The sequence below is a fragment of the Periophthalmus magnuspinnatus genome, chromosome 16 (assembly GCF_009829125.3).
Source record: "Periophthalmus magnuspinnatus isolate fPerMag1 chromosome 16, fPerMag1.2.pri, whole genome shotgun sequence".
NCBI lineage: Eukaryota > Metazoa > Chordata > Actinopteri > Gobiiformes > Gobiidae > Periophthalmus > Periophthalmus magnuspinnatus.
In genome coordinates, this window is record NC_047141.1 from 7,909,122 (window position 1) to 7,927,139 (window position 18,018).

The following is an 18,018-nucleotide window of genomic DNA, read 5'->3' on the forward strand; positions in this document are numbered from 1 at the left end:
GATAGCTGCAGCCATCTTCACAACCAATTGGATTGGGTCAGAAAACAACAAGTTCAAAGGCCACTGAAATCAGAAAATGGGGCATGGACACCATCAAGCGTGACGATGGAACCTTCCTCCTTTCATACACCTGGGATTCCCTCCTCCAAGGACCATTGGGCAACAGGAGGTGTGGCCAGTCTGAGCGACCTGGTCTGTCAGGCTGACCAGGCAGGTCAATAAGGTAAATATATCTCCTACTGTACTGTATAAGAAAGAACCATCTAACCATCCAAAACCCTCTTAGAACTTGGTTTAGTCCTGGTTTAGTAATAATTTAGTCCTAGTTCAGTCCTAGTTTAATCCTGATTTTGTCCTGGTTTAGTCCTGGTTTAGTCTTGGTTCAGTCCTGGTTCAGTCCTGGTTTAGTCCTGGTTTAGTCCTGGTTTAGTCCTGATTTAGTCTTGGTTTAGTCCTGGTTCAGTCCTGGTTCAGTCCTAGTTTAATCCTGATTTTGTCCTGGTTTAGTCCTGGTTCAGTCCTGGTTTAGTCCTGGTTCAGTCCTGGTTTAGTCCTGGTTTAGTCCTGGTTCAGTCCTGGTTTAGTCCTGGTTCAGTCCTGGTTTAGTCCTGGTTCAGTCCTAGTTTAATCCTGATTTTGTCCTGGTTTAGTCCTGGTTTAGTCCTGATTTAGTCCTGATTTAGTCCTGGTTTAGTCCTGGTTTTGTCTTGGTTCAGTCCTGGTTTAGTCCTGGTTTAGTCCTAGTTTAGTCCTCGTTTAAGGCCTGGCTAAGTCATGGTTCTGTTCTGGATAAAACATTGTGTAGTTTTTGTTTAGAAGTGGTTTAGACCTGGTTTACTTCTGGCTTAGTCTTGGTTTAGTTCTGGTTTAATCCTGGTTACATCTTGTTTTAGTTCGGGTTAGAAGGTGTTTAGTCTTCCTTTAGAAGTAGTTTAGACCCTGCCCTAGTTTAGTTTTTGTTTTGAACTGGTTTACATGTAGTTTAGTCACGTACGTTCTCATTTAAGCCCTGATTTAGTCCTGGTTTAGTTCTGGTTTACTCTTGGCAGTCACGCACTTATCCCTCATGCTTCTCTCCATCCAAAACACACACACACATTTCTGCAGTAAAAGCTCCACTTGTGCCCCCGTCGCCCCCGCTCACCTATCAGGGCCCTCTTCCGGGAGCGCACCCCCACGCAGTCGGCCGTGCAGGGGGAGAACTTGGACCAGGGGCCGAGCTGGCAGTCGTCCTGGCAGGGCAGCAGGCAGCGCTGGGTGGAGGGGGGCATGGAGCGCGCCCACCTCAGGCACTGGCCCACGTCCGCCTGGGCACCGTCCAGCTGCCGGCACGACACCGCTGTGGGGGCAGAGAGAGGAGGGGGGAGGGGGGTCAGTGACAGGTGCGAGAGGGCGCGGAGAGAAGCTGAAAAGAAGTTTGGCAGGAAAATACGGTTGAGTTGAGTGAATGTCTCAGGCAAAGTTAGGAATTCATTTTGAGTCATTAAAACTGCACTATGGGGCTTTTTGAGTCGAGGGTCTGCCATCTGCATGTCTCCGTGGAGATTTGAGGGTGTTTTTTTTTCCCTAGAATGTTCCACGGTTTGGGATTATTTTCATGGAGAGGCAAAGTTACAAGCCGAACCCATAGAGAGACGAAGCCACTCACAGTAAGAAGCACACTCATAATTGAATACATGTTTAATGCCATACTACGCAACATTCCAGGCAAAGCAATAACATGATATAGAAGTGCAGGGTTGGACGGGGCAGATCAAGCACCGCCCCCTTCAGGCAGGACAGGGGTGGCTCACCGATGGAAGCTCTGGGAAATAAATAATGAAACTGAATTTGTTTTTGGATGTTTAAAAAATTCACTGTACTGACCTGAGATGAACATTTAATTAAAAACGGATTATATTATAAGATCAGTTTTTATTGTATATGTGAATGTATGTCTGTATATTTGTTGGACTAAGCCTCATCAACAACATGAAGCCACGTGCCTCCAGAATTATTCTACATTTAAATTTTCAGCTTTTAACTTCTTTGAATCCCTGCTTTTCATCTGTGTTTGGCTTTGAGCTGTTTATGTAACAACGCAAATGACAATACATTCTGTTCTATTCATTAGGCCCGAGCCGAGGACAACGTATCAGCGAGGGACTAATTAAAACCATGTCCAGAGCATCGAAAGGCGCAAAAATCAAGTAGTAAACAACACCAAACATGCCAGAGACTAGTATTGTAAAATTACGACTCTATGAGCTGTAATTTTGAGTAAAACTTTGATTTTCATGGGGCCAATGGGGGAAAAAAAAAACTATGTAAAAACCGGAAACTTGACAACAAAAATGGAACATGTCAGGACTTGCAAAAAAATGGCCTCGCCCTAAACCGTACAGGAAGTCGGTCATATTGGATCAAACATGGGCATGACCAAAGTGCTCACCATGATATTTAGGACATCTCCTCGCACAGTTTTCATCACAAACCACTAAACCCAGGTGCAATTAAAGATGATCAGTGCTGGGCCGTCAGCACCAGCAAGGCCCTCTGCTGGCCTAAACATGTTCAGAAAAGTGAATTTATTTTATTTTCATAAATATATATTTATTTCATAAATATGTAAACAGAATTTTTTCTCTTCTCTTTATGTTATATTATATCCACTTAGTTGAGTGGCTTCCAATGTTGTTCATCGTGGTAGACTATGCAACTATGAACGTACCCATGAGAGTGAACAGTACTTCTGAGAAACGCTGCAAATATACTGTTGTTGTACGACTGTGCACTTAAAAGCTACAGTGCTTTTAAAAAGGTTTGGAGATACTCGTATGGACCTGCAGCTCCGTGGCACACAGGGAGACGGAGCTCCACAATGAAGAAGTGAGTTTATAATATTAATAATAATGTGGTGCATTGAAGTCACCTCAGTTAAAACTGCACTAAAGTTCGTTAAATCTCAGCTGCGCCACATTTTCAGTCATTTGCTTTTGTATAGACTATTGTCAAAAAATGCAAATGATCCGTTTACTTTATTTTCAAAAAATTGTTTGTTCTGTTATTGTCTGGTTGGTGTAGCGTAATTTTGGTGCCATTTTGTTTGGCATCATTAAATCGCTTTTTTATTTTTTATTTTTGACAGTATCTGTGAACTTAGTTTCCTACTCTTAATTGTAAATGCAATACACGCTTATTGCTTTTAAATCTGAAATTTAAGTGTTGCTTGACTAGCCTGTTTTGAGGTATACTGGCAGCCTGAATGCAGTGATATACAATTTGCATAGCCATGATATTAAATTTCTCTATAAAGATTTTACTTTATCAGAGACAATTGAAATTTGACACAGGCATCCGTCTTGTGATACTGAAAACAAAAGCCAATGAGGACATACTTCTATCTGCAACCATGTTACCGTGGCAATGTAAAATATTAGGCAATTTGAAATTATTTTAGTGAAGACACAATGAGACATTTCATGGTCAAATAAAGCTTGAATTAAATGACTGCTGTGCCACATGCAGCACAAACATGATACTTTATAAAACTGCATTTTCAGCTTTGGACATGGAGACACACAAATAAAGTGTTACTTAAACATTTGTGAATGAAACAAAACACAACTTTGGGTATGTTTTTGAGGAGGTAATAGCATTCTAACACAATTAAAGCTCACATGAGTCTGTTTTGTATAATAGAGGACCTTTGAGGAGCTTTGTGGCCAATTTGGGGAATGTGGAACGAGCCCTCCTCTCACTGGAGCTGCCCTTTGCTGTGTTAGAGTAAAGGGATTTGACTGAGAAAACAAAAGGAGCTGGAAAGAGGTGTGGGAGTATAATGTAAAATATTCAGCTTCTTGGGAACCAAAAAAACTAATTATAACAAACAGCTTGGTCCAATGTTTTGGTAATTAAAAATAAATCAGCATTACAATTGTAATCAGTAAAAGTTATATTTGAACATGTTTATGTCATATCTGAGGACAGTGCATCCCACTCATAAAACTACTGCACATCACATCAGGTTTGTGAAGCTGTAGTGTATTGTTTTGTATCATGCTTCTGTATATTTATGAGAAATTGCCATGTGGGAGCATGAGTGACGTACAGCCAACCATAAGGAGGGTTCAAATAGGGCCTGGGAGAAATTGGTAAAATAAACATATACTGATGACATTTAAAACTTCTTCAGACATGTTTTTAATGAGGGAATGGATTTTTCATTATCCACCCTCTTTAAGGAACACTTTATTGTCCCCATACAGAAAGTTGTTCTCTGCATTTGACCCACCCTTCAACCCTGTCAGGAGCAGCGGGGCCCATCTCCATGATCTTCTTCAGGACTATCTTAACTGGAGGATTTTACCTACGGTGCATGTTTTGGGTAGATCTTACAAACTGTACTATCCTTTAAATAAATAATAGAAAACAAACTGTATATAATATAGTCAATAATAATAACACAAAAATAACACATAACACATGACTGAAGGGGTTTAGGCTGAAGTTTAACACTTATTTTGCGAAACCTGAGGCAGAGGTGGATAGTACTCTATTACATCTACTCAGTTACATTTACTTGAGTACCTTTTTAAAGATATTGTACTTTTCTTACTTGTAACAGTACTCTTATTGAGTAAAAGTTGTGGTTCCTCTTCCCACTGTGAGTAAATCTACAAGTGACAAAAGCTTTATGTCGACAGTATGAAATGATTTGAACATTTGTGTTTCTTTCACCGCTCCTTCAGATACGATTTAGTCTAATTTTTGTGTCTATCCTTTGAAAATAGCAGATGTTGTGCATTATTCCATATTTTCCTTCAAATTACATTAAAGTGCCCATATGCTATTTTCTGATCTAAGTTATAATGCTGTTTCTGCAAAAAAAAAAACACATACAGCCTTACGATTTCATGTCATGCACCTTCACTAGAATCATCTCTACTGAACTAAAGGTAAAACGTAGCTGTTAATTTAAAAACTACCACTTCATGACATCACAAGGTGGAACAGAGCATTTTGAGCTTTGGAGATGTAACAGACTAATAATAAAAAGTTACTCAAACGTGTGAATGAAACAAAACACAACTCTCACAACTTATAACATGGCTAAAAGTTCACATTTTGGGTAATTTAGGACCTTTAACTTCAAATTATAAACCAGATGTTATTTCCTGACAGTTACTCTTACAACTACTTTGTACTTCTACTTAAGTAATATAATTTTGAAGTAACGTTACATTTGCAATACATTTTTTGGTTACTCTACCACCTCTGGAGATAGAGTTCATGAATAAATACATTTGGTGACTCTGATTGTGCGGCGCTGAAGAGAAACGCAAATCAATGCATCATAATGTGGCCTATAGGAGCATAATGACACGAGCAGACTCCGTGGCCTCGGGAGATTGGATTCTTTTAAAGCTGCTCACCGTCGCCGCTCACCACAAAAGAAAAAAAAAAATCGATATGAGTTTTTTGTCATTTTAAATGCGATGTGAAAATAATGTTGATATAGTTTCAAAATAAGCTGGCCAGGTTTGATTATTAAACCTGAATACAACTAGTATATGTGTTATTGTGTCTTTGGGCAAGACACTTCATGAGGTTTAACTGTGTGTGAGCATTGGTACTGATGAGATAAGATGAGATAATACTTTATTGTCCCCCAAGAGAGAAAATTGTCACTCTATACCAGGGGTCACCATCACGGTGCACCAGGTCGCCCCCAAGGACGACATGAGTCGCCCGCAGCTACATCTAACATTAAATTTTATTCTGCTATTTTTTTAATCACCCTTGCATTTATATAAAATTAAAAATGAAAGTATCTTAAAAATATGTTCATTATACATGAAGTTTAGATAAGTTAAGGTGAACTCTGACCTACTCAGGTCAAAGGTCAGTATTGTGCGAGTGACAAAACCAGGGCTCATGTATAGTAAGCTAGCGGCGCTGTGAAGATGCACACTGAATGCAGATTCTCACCCCAAAAACATGACTGAAAAAGAAAAGAAAATGTATCACTTTCACAACAAATGGAAGAGGAGTTCTTCTTTACTGAAAAAGAAACCTGTGTGTGTCTCATTTGCGGGGCGACTGTGGCAACAGCAAAGCACCACAATGTGGAGGGACATTTCACTACGTGTCACAAAAGCCACACTAACTACCCACGGGGACGTGCACTACGGGCAGGAAAAGCCCTGAGCTAAAGGCAGATTTGGGTAAACAACAGTCTTTTGTCACGAGACTGTCATGATGCAACATAGTCCATGTTTTGTTAAAAAGGTTTGTCAGTGGATAATGAAACTTTTTCCTATGAGATGTGGTGATGTAAGTGATTGTCTGAAAACTGAACAATTACTGACATAGAAAGTTAAATACTGATATCCTGGTTATATACTGGTTTCCCACTTTGCTGTCACTGTTGATAATTATTGTGAGATGTCATTAACGTGATCAGTGTCTTCACATAGATGATTATCATTAATCATTATTAATTATGTATAACTAAAGGCAAACTGAGCAAATGTGTTATTTCAGAAGAGCGTCTCAGACTGTAGCTCTTTGTATGACTCAGTGTCCATGAAGCAGCTCTCAGCTTCAAAAAGGTCAGTGACCCCTGGACTACACAGACAAGCCCTTCACAGTCTTATGTTCTTTTAGTAAGATGTGGTTACAGATGTCACATACTATTTTTTTAAAGGTGCATTGTGCAACTTTTCTGATGGAGGTTCTTTCACCTGCTTGTTTCCATGGTGATGTTAAATTTGCTGGACATATTCTTTTTCATAGAGTTGAGCAACCCCCAGATAAGCAGCTCTCAATAAGACCACTGTGCTCTGTCTGCAGCTGATTATAACGTGTTCTATTGTGCACTGTTAGCATGCTAGTTGTTGTTAGCATTACACTGACAGCAAAAGTCTCCACTCTGGTCTCTAAGAGTTGTGAAAAGAGCTTATAAACTCATTGTGGTGAATAATTAGGATGCTCGGAATGCACAATGTTAAGTGAGGAATAACTTTGGACCACTGCAAACCGTCTAAAAGCTAGTTCTGGTTTTTACATTTTTAAGACAGTAAAAATCAGGTACAGCCATTAAATGCTTTAACTGCAATGCTCCACAGTATAGCATTAAACTTATCTATCTTGGTTTTCTTAATTCACAGGTGTTTTTACTGCTAGAAAATACACAGAAAAACATGATTTCTTATTTTGAGAATATAAGACTGCTCACCATCGCCGCTCAATATGTTTATGTATAAATCTATAGTACGACCTCACCGTGTTTTATACATTTAAAATACTATATGAAAATATTGTTGCTTTTAAAGGTGCACTGTATTACTTTTTTTTGTCTCCATGGAGATGATATTGCCTTACCTGGAATATTTCACAGTATGGCATTAAACTTCTCAGGTTGGAGGCCATCCACCAGAAAAAATGCACAGTGCATCTTTAAATTATGGAAATAAAACAGTTGATAATTATATTTGTGTCATATAATAACATTTTTGTCACGATACTTTGAAAAGCCTACACTATAGTAAAAGCCAAAAATAAACTGTAAAAAACATTGTAGGAGTGAAGACTGAACTGAAGAGCTCATTGATCATTTACAAATAAAATGATATTTCTCTTACCTCAAATTAACAGAGTTTAGTGTTTTGCTCATTGAGTCTGACCTTGAGCTGTGTCGTATAATTTTTTCCCTTTCTTTTTTGCTCTGCCAAATTTCTGTTGATATGGACGGACCGCGCTTGTCCCTGATTGGCTAATCCACCTGTCAATCACTCCCATCTGAACTCATGGAGATTCACCGGTTACACAGTTTTGTAAAGTATTCTGTGTATCCTGGATCCCAAGAAACCTTCCCGTTACACTCAGTGGGTAATGTGAATGAAGTGTATTGCGCATGGACACAACCGCAGAACAAGTTTTGTGAGAATTTAACCAGCAACCCCTCCTAGTTCAACGTCAAACTCTTAACCTACTACACCACTCCCATAAGCCAGAAAACTGTAGACCAGCAACACAGCACTCTCACATAAGCATCAATCTGTTTTTCAATAGTAAAATCACTTTTTCGAGACAGCGCCACCTACTGTTTGAAAGATAATTTAACAACTATCAGCAAACAATCATAATAGAGTGAGTTGAGCATTAAGTAATTAAGTATTAATCTATAACACATATTTTGAAACCCATAAATGCTTCTTTTTCCTGATAGTCAAATGGGTTAAGAATCAGGTTAGTTTTAGGAAAAAGGGTTTGGAGAAATGCATTTAGGTGTGCGTTAAGGATCACCGTGGCAACCAGCAGGACGGATCTAGCATGGAGATTAGCGGTCGGACTCGGGTCGCACTGCATTCTTCCATTTAATTTAAAGTCTGTTTATTGTTATTGGACAGTACAAAGGTCTTTTCAGCCCAAAACCCAACAAACACTCAAGCTAACGTCATTTCTGCTGTATACAGTGATTGTGCTAATAGTACATAAAACACAGACACAAGCAAAAGAAGTTGATAACTGACATTGATCAGACTTTTCCTCACGTTTTCACTTACAGAATACTGGTGCCGTCACAAATAACTGATGTGTTGCGTGAAAGTGCTGGTGTAAAAGTGCTCTGCCTCCAGCCTGCAGTTTCACGACACTTCCATAAACTGCCACACTAGATTGGCTGAAAAAACAATTTTAATATGTATTCCGTATCTGGGCCTCCTCGCTTGCTCCTCCTGCTGGCTATGATTACACATAATTTTCCAAACTCCAGAAATGAATCTTTTCAGAGCGTACACAGTGGGGATCGGACGTCGTGCTGCATATTCCAGGCATGGGGCGCTGTCTTTTCCAAATTCTAACAGCTCCGATGGAATTAAAATTGCATGGCCTGTGGTGTAAAGTACTCCTCTGAATTATATGAAGAATAAAGCACAAATGTTGACATCTTTGAGGCTACAGTTCTCTATTAGCGCAGTGTGATTGGAGCTAATTATGGAGTAGAGTGAAAGGAGGTTTGTTATATTTACTTAAAAGATCTGTACCTCATGTATTGTATAAGCAGCTCTTGAGGTCAAAATAAGTCTGCTGTGTGCTGTCTGCGTCTAATCCTTAAGCATGTAACTAGGTGGTGTGTGGTTAGCATGTTGATAGCTTTACAACAAAACGCCGCTCTGGTCTCTGAAAGTTGTGAAAAGTTCTTATAAACTCATCGTGGTGAATAATTAGAATGTTCATAATGCACAAGGTAAATGAGGAATAACTTTGGAGCACTGCAAACTGTTTAAAATGAACTAATACTGTGTTTCACATTTTAAAAATCAAGTATAAGTTTAAGAAACTGTTAATCAGAGTAGTTTTCCGATGTCATAATTTTACTTCAGCAATGTATATGACAGAAACTGAGCGATGAAAAGTTGTGGTTACTCTGTGGTTTGTCTACAAGTGACAAACGCTTTATGTTGACAATATCAAATGATTTGTATATTTGTGTGTACCACTCCTTCAGAGATGATTTATTTTAGCTAATTTTTGTGTCTACCCCTTCAGAGTTACAAGATAGGAGTCAGGAGTAAGAAGATAGGAGTTAGCAGACAGGAGTTAGGAGATAGGAGACAGGACTTAGGTCTTAGGAGTTAGGAGCTAGTAGATATAGGAGCTAGGAAATAGGAATTAGCAGTTAGGAGTTGAAGAGGAGGTGTACCTCTGGTCTGCAGGCCTGGTCCACAGCCCTCCTGTGCGTTTGGGACGTCCTGACGGAGGTGCCATGGCACCAGCTGGCACTTCCTCCATTTGTGAGTCTTCCACCTGTCACAACAAGAGGCTTTAAAGAGACAGTGCAAACACGACTTTTACTTTTACAGCTTTTAAAGCTGTATAATGTCACTTTTCTGGTGGAGGGTCCACCACCTTCTGGAGCTGCTTTACCTGAAATGGTCCACAGTGTGGTACTAAAGGCATCTATGAATTCATTAAATATGTTTTTAATGATACTTGGTCTGGTGCTCTCACCTGCTCATCTCCATGGATATAGATGCATTCAATGCCATACTGTGGAACATTATTTTTGAAGTCCACAGACCATCACCACTGTCTTCTGATCATTTCTGCACTTTTATGATTTCATTGACCTGTACCAAGATGGTGGTTCACATTTCTGACTGAATGTGATTCATCTTCTATTTTAAGCATCCAAAAGTACAAAGACAAATATATGAAAAATAAGCAAAAATCCTCTCACTTGTATCTTGACAATTATAAACTTAAAGGGCTATTTTCTGATTTATGTTAAAATGTTGTTTCCTCATCACAACCTTTAAGAGTGAATTTAAAGGTGCACTATGTAACACTCCTGTTACCACCTGTTTATCTTCATGGAGATGTTACTGTTTTGCCTGAAATGTTCCACAGTATGGCATTTCATTTGTCTATCTTGCATTTATTGAATCACAATGATTTAACTACTAGTATATACCTTGAGCTGTGTCGTATCTCCACAGATATTACCTGTCACTCGCCTTGTCTCCAAGGAGACAGACAAGTTTAATGGCATACTGTATGACATCCCAGAAAAGTGACATAGTTCATTTTCTATCCATATTGACACTTGGGAATTCCGAAGAAAAAAAACTGCTGAAAAATGTTCAAATGTTTGACAAATATTTATAAGAATGTGTTTATAAAAATAGCTTTCCCTCCAGAGCACGGAGTTGTTTTGAGTTTTCACTGCTGTTATCATAAGGGCAGATGCATTTGAATATAAAGCAGCAGGACTTATTATTTCAGTCACAGTTATTAAAGTTTTGAAATAAGACTTTATTTACTGAGCGATATGAATCAGGAAGTGGCAGAAAACATTACGGGAGCTGGAGATGGCTTTTGATAAGCAAGATTTCAATGAAAGTGCTAGATATATTTGACGTAACAGGTTGGTATAACGAATCCTGCTACTGGTAATACATACGGATGTTGTGTCCTTGAGCAAGACACCTCAACCACTTTGCTTCTAGTATCTGAATACAGCTGTGCATGTACGTATGATGTGTGAATAAGTGAAAACTTAATTTGTGAACATAAACTTGTGGGCCTTCCAGTGGATTTTAAACCAGACCCATAAAACCAAATGGACTTTTCAGTGTTTTTAACCATTTACTCATCTGAAGTTTTATTTGCAGTGATTCGTGCATGTTTGAGCAATCTTTAATCGCTTATTCTCAAGACGCCATATTGCCGATCACTCCCTGTTTTCACTGCCACGGTATACGCCATAAACTGTGTAAAGAAGTGGACTAAGTGAGTGTGACGTCATCCATAGCGTCGGCTCCAGTCAAATGAAGCTAATCGAGGGTGGAGCAGTTATAGAAGTGAATTTGGAGTTCCATATTTAGATTTCCGACTGCAAGTATCATAGCAACCAAAGAGCCAATCCAGAGCAAGGCTATTGAAGGCAACGCCACTTGTCACATGCACCACTGCTTTACCAAGGAGTGGGCCCTTAGCAACGCTGTCAATCAAACCCGTTGCTAACGCTAGGAGGAGTGAACTTGGGGAAAGAAGGCACCTAATTTGTCTGCTATTAATGTTCATATCTTGATTTACAGACTCATTGGCAAAATAAAAATATCATGATCATGTAGAGCAGGTTACAGAGAGAGGGGAGCCAGATGGAGCTGGAAGTGCAGCCATTTCTACCTTGAATGCGGCGGCTAGCAGGTTAGCTATGTCCATATACATATACAGTGTATGGTTGCATCCACTGGTCTCTACTTACTTCGTTCTCCAATCATATTCTCTTAATCGGTGATAAACATAATATTCCACAGCATTGTGCAGTGGTACAAATTAAAAAAAAATCTAGATGCACCTGAACATCTCATCGCCTCCATTTGCACCTATTCTGTTCTTTGACCTGCAGCAGACTGGGTGAAGAGTGGTCTGACCTACCTGTACCCGGGGCATGTTTTGGGCGGCTCACACTCCCTCTGCTCCTCTAGGACCTCGGGACACTCCAGACCTCCGTTTGAGGGCTGCTGGAGTACCAGTCTCCTGCGACTCTGCGTACTGCTCACCACACCGCCAGCTGAAATCACATGTACACATCATCAGCCAAAGTACAAAGGAGTGGTCCAAGATTTTACTCAAGTAAGAGTAAAAAAGTACTTGTATATGAGGCTTGTACTGCTAACTGCAAGGACAATTTGGCTAAGGCCTGGGAGAGATCATTAGATTCCTCAAACATGAATGGATGACACGTAAAACCTCTTCAGGCATGTTTTTGATGTGAATACGACCCACCTCTGCACGTAATAAATTGAAAACACTAGAAATAATCTGTGATGGGTAATTTACAGTAGAGAGGGCAAAACACCAACGGACTCTTTGTCAAACCGGTGACAAGCTAATTATCAATATTACTGTTTCCAATGACATCACCCCTTTAATATTCTCGTGGTTTAATTAAGATGGTGTCTGCAAAATGTTATTAATATGCAGTTTGTGGTGTGGTTTAATGAGTACACTCTGATAAGTAAATGCGTAAAGAGTGTATCTATTATGTCTTGACTGATTATACTATTGGTCCCATTCAAAGGAAAACAGTTTTACGTTTATGAAATCTTTATTACTTTTATTCGTTATGTTCTAAAGTAGGGTATTAAACTTGTGCATCTCCATGGATACCAACAAATGACAGCACCAGGCCAAGTTTCAGGTCAGATCAGTAGAAAGGAGAGCCCACTTACGTGTTAGAAAGTATGTTCTGGGGTTTTTGCTAGCACGGTTCACAGCAAAATGGTTATACTGTAGGTTTGACTCCCAGAATCTACCTTTTTGTGTGGAGTTTGCATGTTCTGCCTGTGTCTGGGATGGTTTCCCTTGGTTTCCCCAACTCAAAACATGCACAATATATCAAATCCTCCAGCTAAGATAGTCAAGACCGAGACTAGCTCAAGATCGAGTGCTTTTGAAGAATGGGAAGATTCATAAAGTTCAGGATGTTACCATAGAAATTTACCTAGCTCCATTTGCTCAATTAACCCCCATGTTAACAAAACAGAGCCCACGTGCGTGCTACAACTAAACCAGATCTAAACCAGGACTAAAATAGATCCCGGCATAATTCAGAATAATTGTCGAGTCCAAGGTCTCCAGAACATGTCCAGTGCAATAACTCCTCTGTCCAGGCTGTCCATCAGAGGTCACCCTGTCTGACACATACACGCACCGACAAGCTTTAGTCGCTAGCGTGTTAGCGTGTTAGCATCCCGGAGGTTGTACCCATCTGTCACATGTATTATCATTGAGCAGACAGGAGAGAGGCTCCGGGAGGGGTAGACTCGGTCGTTCTATAGATTACGTTATTGAAATGTATTTAACGTCGGCCGCAAAACGTGTAAATAGCCTTAGGACGTCCGATACTTGACTCAGATTTGTCAAGATGCAGCAATTGTTTCATTTCATCATTCATAAAAGCGTGGGTCAAAGATTGTGTTGGTCAACTTCGACGATAGATCCCAATACAAATAATTTTACACTAACCTTTAAGTTCTACAGTCTGTGTAAAGTGTTTGTGTTTGTTTTTATTAACGTTCTAGATAAGAGGGGGTGAGTGAAGTCAGGTCAGGTTGGTCGAGTTTAGTTTTAAAGCAGGTTCAGTGTTCATCTTTAATGTTTATTTTCTAACACCAAGAAAAGTTTGGTCACAGTTCGTTGCCAGTCTTTTAATGAGGGCACTTTGCACTAATCCTTTACTTCCTGGTTGCGTTTGCAGGACTCTTCCTTGAATCAATGATCCAATACCAACAACATCACCTTTTCACTTTGTTCCATTTGTTTTTTGTTGCACGATTGAAAGATATTCTCTGATCCATCAAAAAAATTCAGCCAAATATAGAACCTTCCTGCCATCTTCTCCTGCAGAAAATGTCATCTTTACTGAATAATCCTGGGGGCATAACAAGCTTTGTTTAAACCGGCAGGAAATGATTTTGTGTGAGCGATTTCCACATAATTTTTATCATTTGTTACTACTGTCATTCATTATTCCACTTCACAGAGCAGACGGACCACTTCACAGAGCCTCATCGTCTGTAATTTATTTCTGTGTACTGGACCAGATAAGTCTCTCCTACACACCTCTGCGATGGGCCTCTGCTGCAGAATTGAATATCCAGTCTATTTATTCAAGAGTGTTTGATTTAGATTTTGTCATGATTTAATTCTTCCAGTAACCTTTCCAGTTCTTTATCTGCACCAACCAGGTTTGTGCCTTGATCTGATGCTCAACACACATATGTATCTTCTGATTGATTTATACATGAGCTGGTGTCCAAACTAGTGGATATTTCCAAATGGATGGATGGAGGATCACACCCCATAACTTTACAGTAGTTTGACAATGTTTTGTTTCAAATGGCATGTCTGGCAACGCTCGGCCCTGTGGAAGAGTCGCTGGCAGTAAACACAGTGTCTTATAACGTTCTGTGCTGCAGCATTAGCAGAAGATATTCAGTAATTTTGACAGCATATAATCTCGTCCAATGAAACCAATTTGTTCATGTTTGTATCAGTTTAGAGATGTGGGACCTTTTAGGCACAATGAAAGGATTTTTGATCTGTGTCGACATAAATTGTTTGTTGATCCTGGCAACAACTCCTAATAAACCATCTCGATTCAGCTTTGGGTCCATTTTGTAGAGTGGACTGTTCTTTTGGCAGTACTTTCCCTGTTCAATGAGGTCATTTTCTTGTTTATAGTATTGTCTTTGTTCATATGTAAGAATGCTACGTTCAGCATTTTCAATATTTTTCATTGGCAACTTCTGATTCACTGAGGACCTGCATTACTGTAACTCGATTTGTAACAAAGGTTTGAGACCTCCAAGACTGGCTTTCAACGTATTTCCATACAGACTGTCTGTTAGATTGTCTGACCAATAAACAGACTCCTGTAAATCCATTTTCAGCTCTGATTTTAACATGTGATCATTTAGTCATTTAGTCATTTTCTTTAGGGGCGTTACACTTAATTTGCCCCATGGACGTGTCTTGAGCTCTTGGTGAGTCTCAGGTAGCTGGTTGTGCCGTATTGCTGCTCGCTCACATTGGAAAAGTGCTGTAATTGAGTCTGTAGAATAAGTTTTGCTTTCAGCGTATATGGAGCTACCAGGCCCAAGGGGTCATAGACAGAACAATAGTGATTTACCTTTGACATAGATCTGGACTCCAAAAGCATCATTTTCTGTGTCTTTATGCATCATTTTCTATATTCCATGTCATTCCTAGGGCTCTTTTAACAGGTAGTTTGTGTCTGTCTAAATCAAATTCTTAGATCTGTTTAGTCTTGTTTTCTTCTGAAATTGTTGACAGAAGAGCTCAACTGTTACTGACCCATTTAGTCACTTTGAATCCTCCTTTTGCACACAGCACACTCAGCTCTTTGACTAGTTGAATAGCTGCTTTCTCTATAGAAAGATCTGAGACAGTCTTCTACGTAGAAGTTTGATTTGATTGCCTGCTGTGCTTGTTGTCCTCTGCTGTCATTTTTTGTCTGTGAAACTGGCATGGCCTAGTGATGAGATGGCACCAAACAAATGCACTTTCATCCTGTATGGCTGCAGTGGTTGGCTCGCATCTCCATTTGGCTACCACAGAAATCTCAGCAGATATGAGGAGTCTGCTTTTACTCTCATTCACTCTTCCTCGCATTCCTTTAATATCTGCCCTTACATCAACTTGATCTTGATGTAATCAGAGCAGCACCCTGAGCAGTCAAATGGCTAAATCAATGGTAAATTGTAAGTAGCAGTGCTTGTCTTTCTCTGTGGCCTCTTGTGACGTCATATTCGCAAACCTTGTGTCCTCCACTGACATTTGGAGCCTTTCTTCATAGTCGTTTTCAGGAAAGTCATGGCTGCCTGAGTTCCATTGTCTTTGGCACATCTCCTCCAATCAGGAGATCCACATCCGCATCAGTCTCTCTTTCAGGTAAAGCCATTCGTCAGTGTCAGTCTGTGTGAATATGTTTGCTTTTGTCACAGGAATATTTGTTTACATCTTCCAGTTCAATAAAGTTGCTGCCACTCACATCACTGACTTGCAAACCATTTATTTCATAATTGTTAACTGACTTTCTTTGTTCCATTGTTTGCAATAAAACCTTTGTCTTTTCTCCACTCATGATATGTTCTGTACAGATTGTGGCTGTGCTTCTAGGGTCAAGGAGAGAAAATGTCAACACTGTCTTGTCTCCTTTTGCTGCTTTTAGATGGACAGGCTCTGTGTGCAGTCACTTCCAGTCCCAGTATCACATCTGTTTCTCTTTTCCATTGAAAATATTGTGCTACTGGCCAACTGCTTTTGTTGCAGATTTGGACTGTCCACTGCACTGTGCACATGTAGCACAATGGGATGTCTGCCTTGACAGATTTGCCTCTAAATGCTACTAAACTGCACTTTCTTTATGGTAGCACTTTTGGTTAAACAGGAATCCCATACATTTCAATGGAAAATTTGAGAAAAGTTTTTTCCGCTAAAATCTGATATAAAGTAGGTCGATTTGTGTAAAATGTTCTATGTTCATGCGTCCAACAAGTCAACACTGCACTGATTCTCTGAGGCTTTAAAACAGCTCTGTAGTCCATATAGAACTTATTTTCTGTCATGATCAGCAGGCCCATACAAAATAATACAACCTGAATGGTGGCGCCCACGGCAATGTCCACACCGAGGTGAACAGCCCATATTTGCATTGATGTGAAAACAGCTCCTTACAAGCTCTTGGGCTTGGTCCCTTGTATATTGTTCCAAATAGTAAAGCCTGTCATCATCATAATTGGTTTTACTCTCGATGCTCGGTTTAAATACTCTCATAAATGTCTGAAACTGTAAAGGATTGTGTTTGTCTGGAGGGGAGAGAGCAGTGTCGCTGCTGTGACATTGTGATGTCATTTTGTTTTTTAATAAAAGTGAGCAGCTCTTTGGAGAAGGACGACTTGTCGGTGCTTGAGTCAGAGTCGCTCTCATTTTCAGATGGCGCTCTGACATGTGCAGATGTAAGGTTAGATTTGTGCAATTTAAATGTCCCTATACCACCTGACTCATTTACAAAACGTTAAAGAGGAGTTTTGTGTATTGTCCCTATGTCAGTACATAATAACAGATCAAGTTTCAGAAATAGCCATAGACACATTGTATTATTTCATATTTGTGATATAGTTTTGATCATGTTTGGTTTCACTCAGTGCTTTGTGTTGCATAGACACTGCATTTTCAAGTAAACCTGTCCTTGGAAAAAAAAGTAAAAAAAAAAAAAAAAGCAGTTGATAATAGAAATATATGCAAAAAAAATGGTGCACTATTTAACTTTTTTGTTAGAGAGTTCCCTATGCTCCTGATTGTCTCCATGGAGATGTTATTGACTTGCCTGTAATGTTCCACCACATGGCATGGCATTAATTTAATCTTTTCAACCTTTATTTCATTACAAATGTTTTTATTACTCTAAAACATACTCTTAATGTTAATGGGGTCTCTCTTCATGGGTCTGACCAGTAACTTGGCCTGGTGGTGTTACTTGTTTCCATGGAGATAGATAACTTTAATGTCATACTGTGGAAAACTGGCAAAATAATTACATCTCCATGGAAACAAGCAGTGCCATCCATTTGCTTTGGATCAACTTATTAATTAAATAAAAACAGCAACATCATATTTTCACTCAGTATCATATTTGTACTTTGTAAAGTGGTGTATTACCTGGGTCACAGGAGTCAGAGCAGGCCGTCCAGTCGCTGAAGGGCGTCACAATACAGTCCCTCTTACAGGACAGCTGACAGGTGCGCATGGTGCTCGGGCGGGGGGCGTCCGGGCACCTGCCGGAAAGAGCGGGAGAGAGGGGTGAGAAAGTGTCCTGGAAATAGGTATCAACAATTCAAAGTCTCTAATCAGAAACACCTGGCTGTAATCTGAGAAGACCTGTGTGATGTCACATAGTACTTGAAATAGCAGAGGCCACTGGAGGCAGCGTCCAGGTCC

General features: G+C 39.7%; 1 protein-coding gene across 1 annotated transcript in view; it reads right to left on the bottom strand.

The window, feature by feature from the left end:
• LOC117384122 (thrombospondin type-1 domain-containing protein 7A) overlaps positions 1 to 18,018 on the bottom strand; it is a 196,040-nt gene that overhangs the window by 77,190 nt on the left and 100,832 nt on the right. The window contains exons 13-16 of the mRNA XM_055227765.1: positions 17,740 to 17,855; positions 11,929 to 12,064; positions 9,689 to 9,792; positions 1,145 to 1,339 (exon numbers count right to left, since the gene is read on the bottom strand). Coding sequence (XP_055083740.1) covers positions 1,145 to 1,339; positions 9,689 to 9,792; positions 11,929 to 12,064; positions 17,740 to 17,855 — 551 coding nt within the window. The remainder of the gene's footprint in view (positions 1 to 1,144; positions 1,340 to 9,688; positions 9,793 to 11,928; positions 12,065 to 17,739; positions 17,856 to 18,018) is intronic.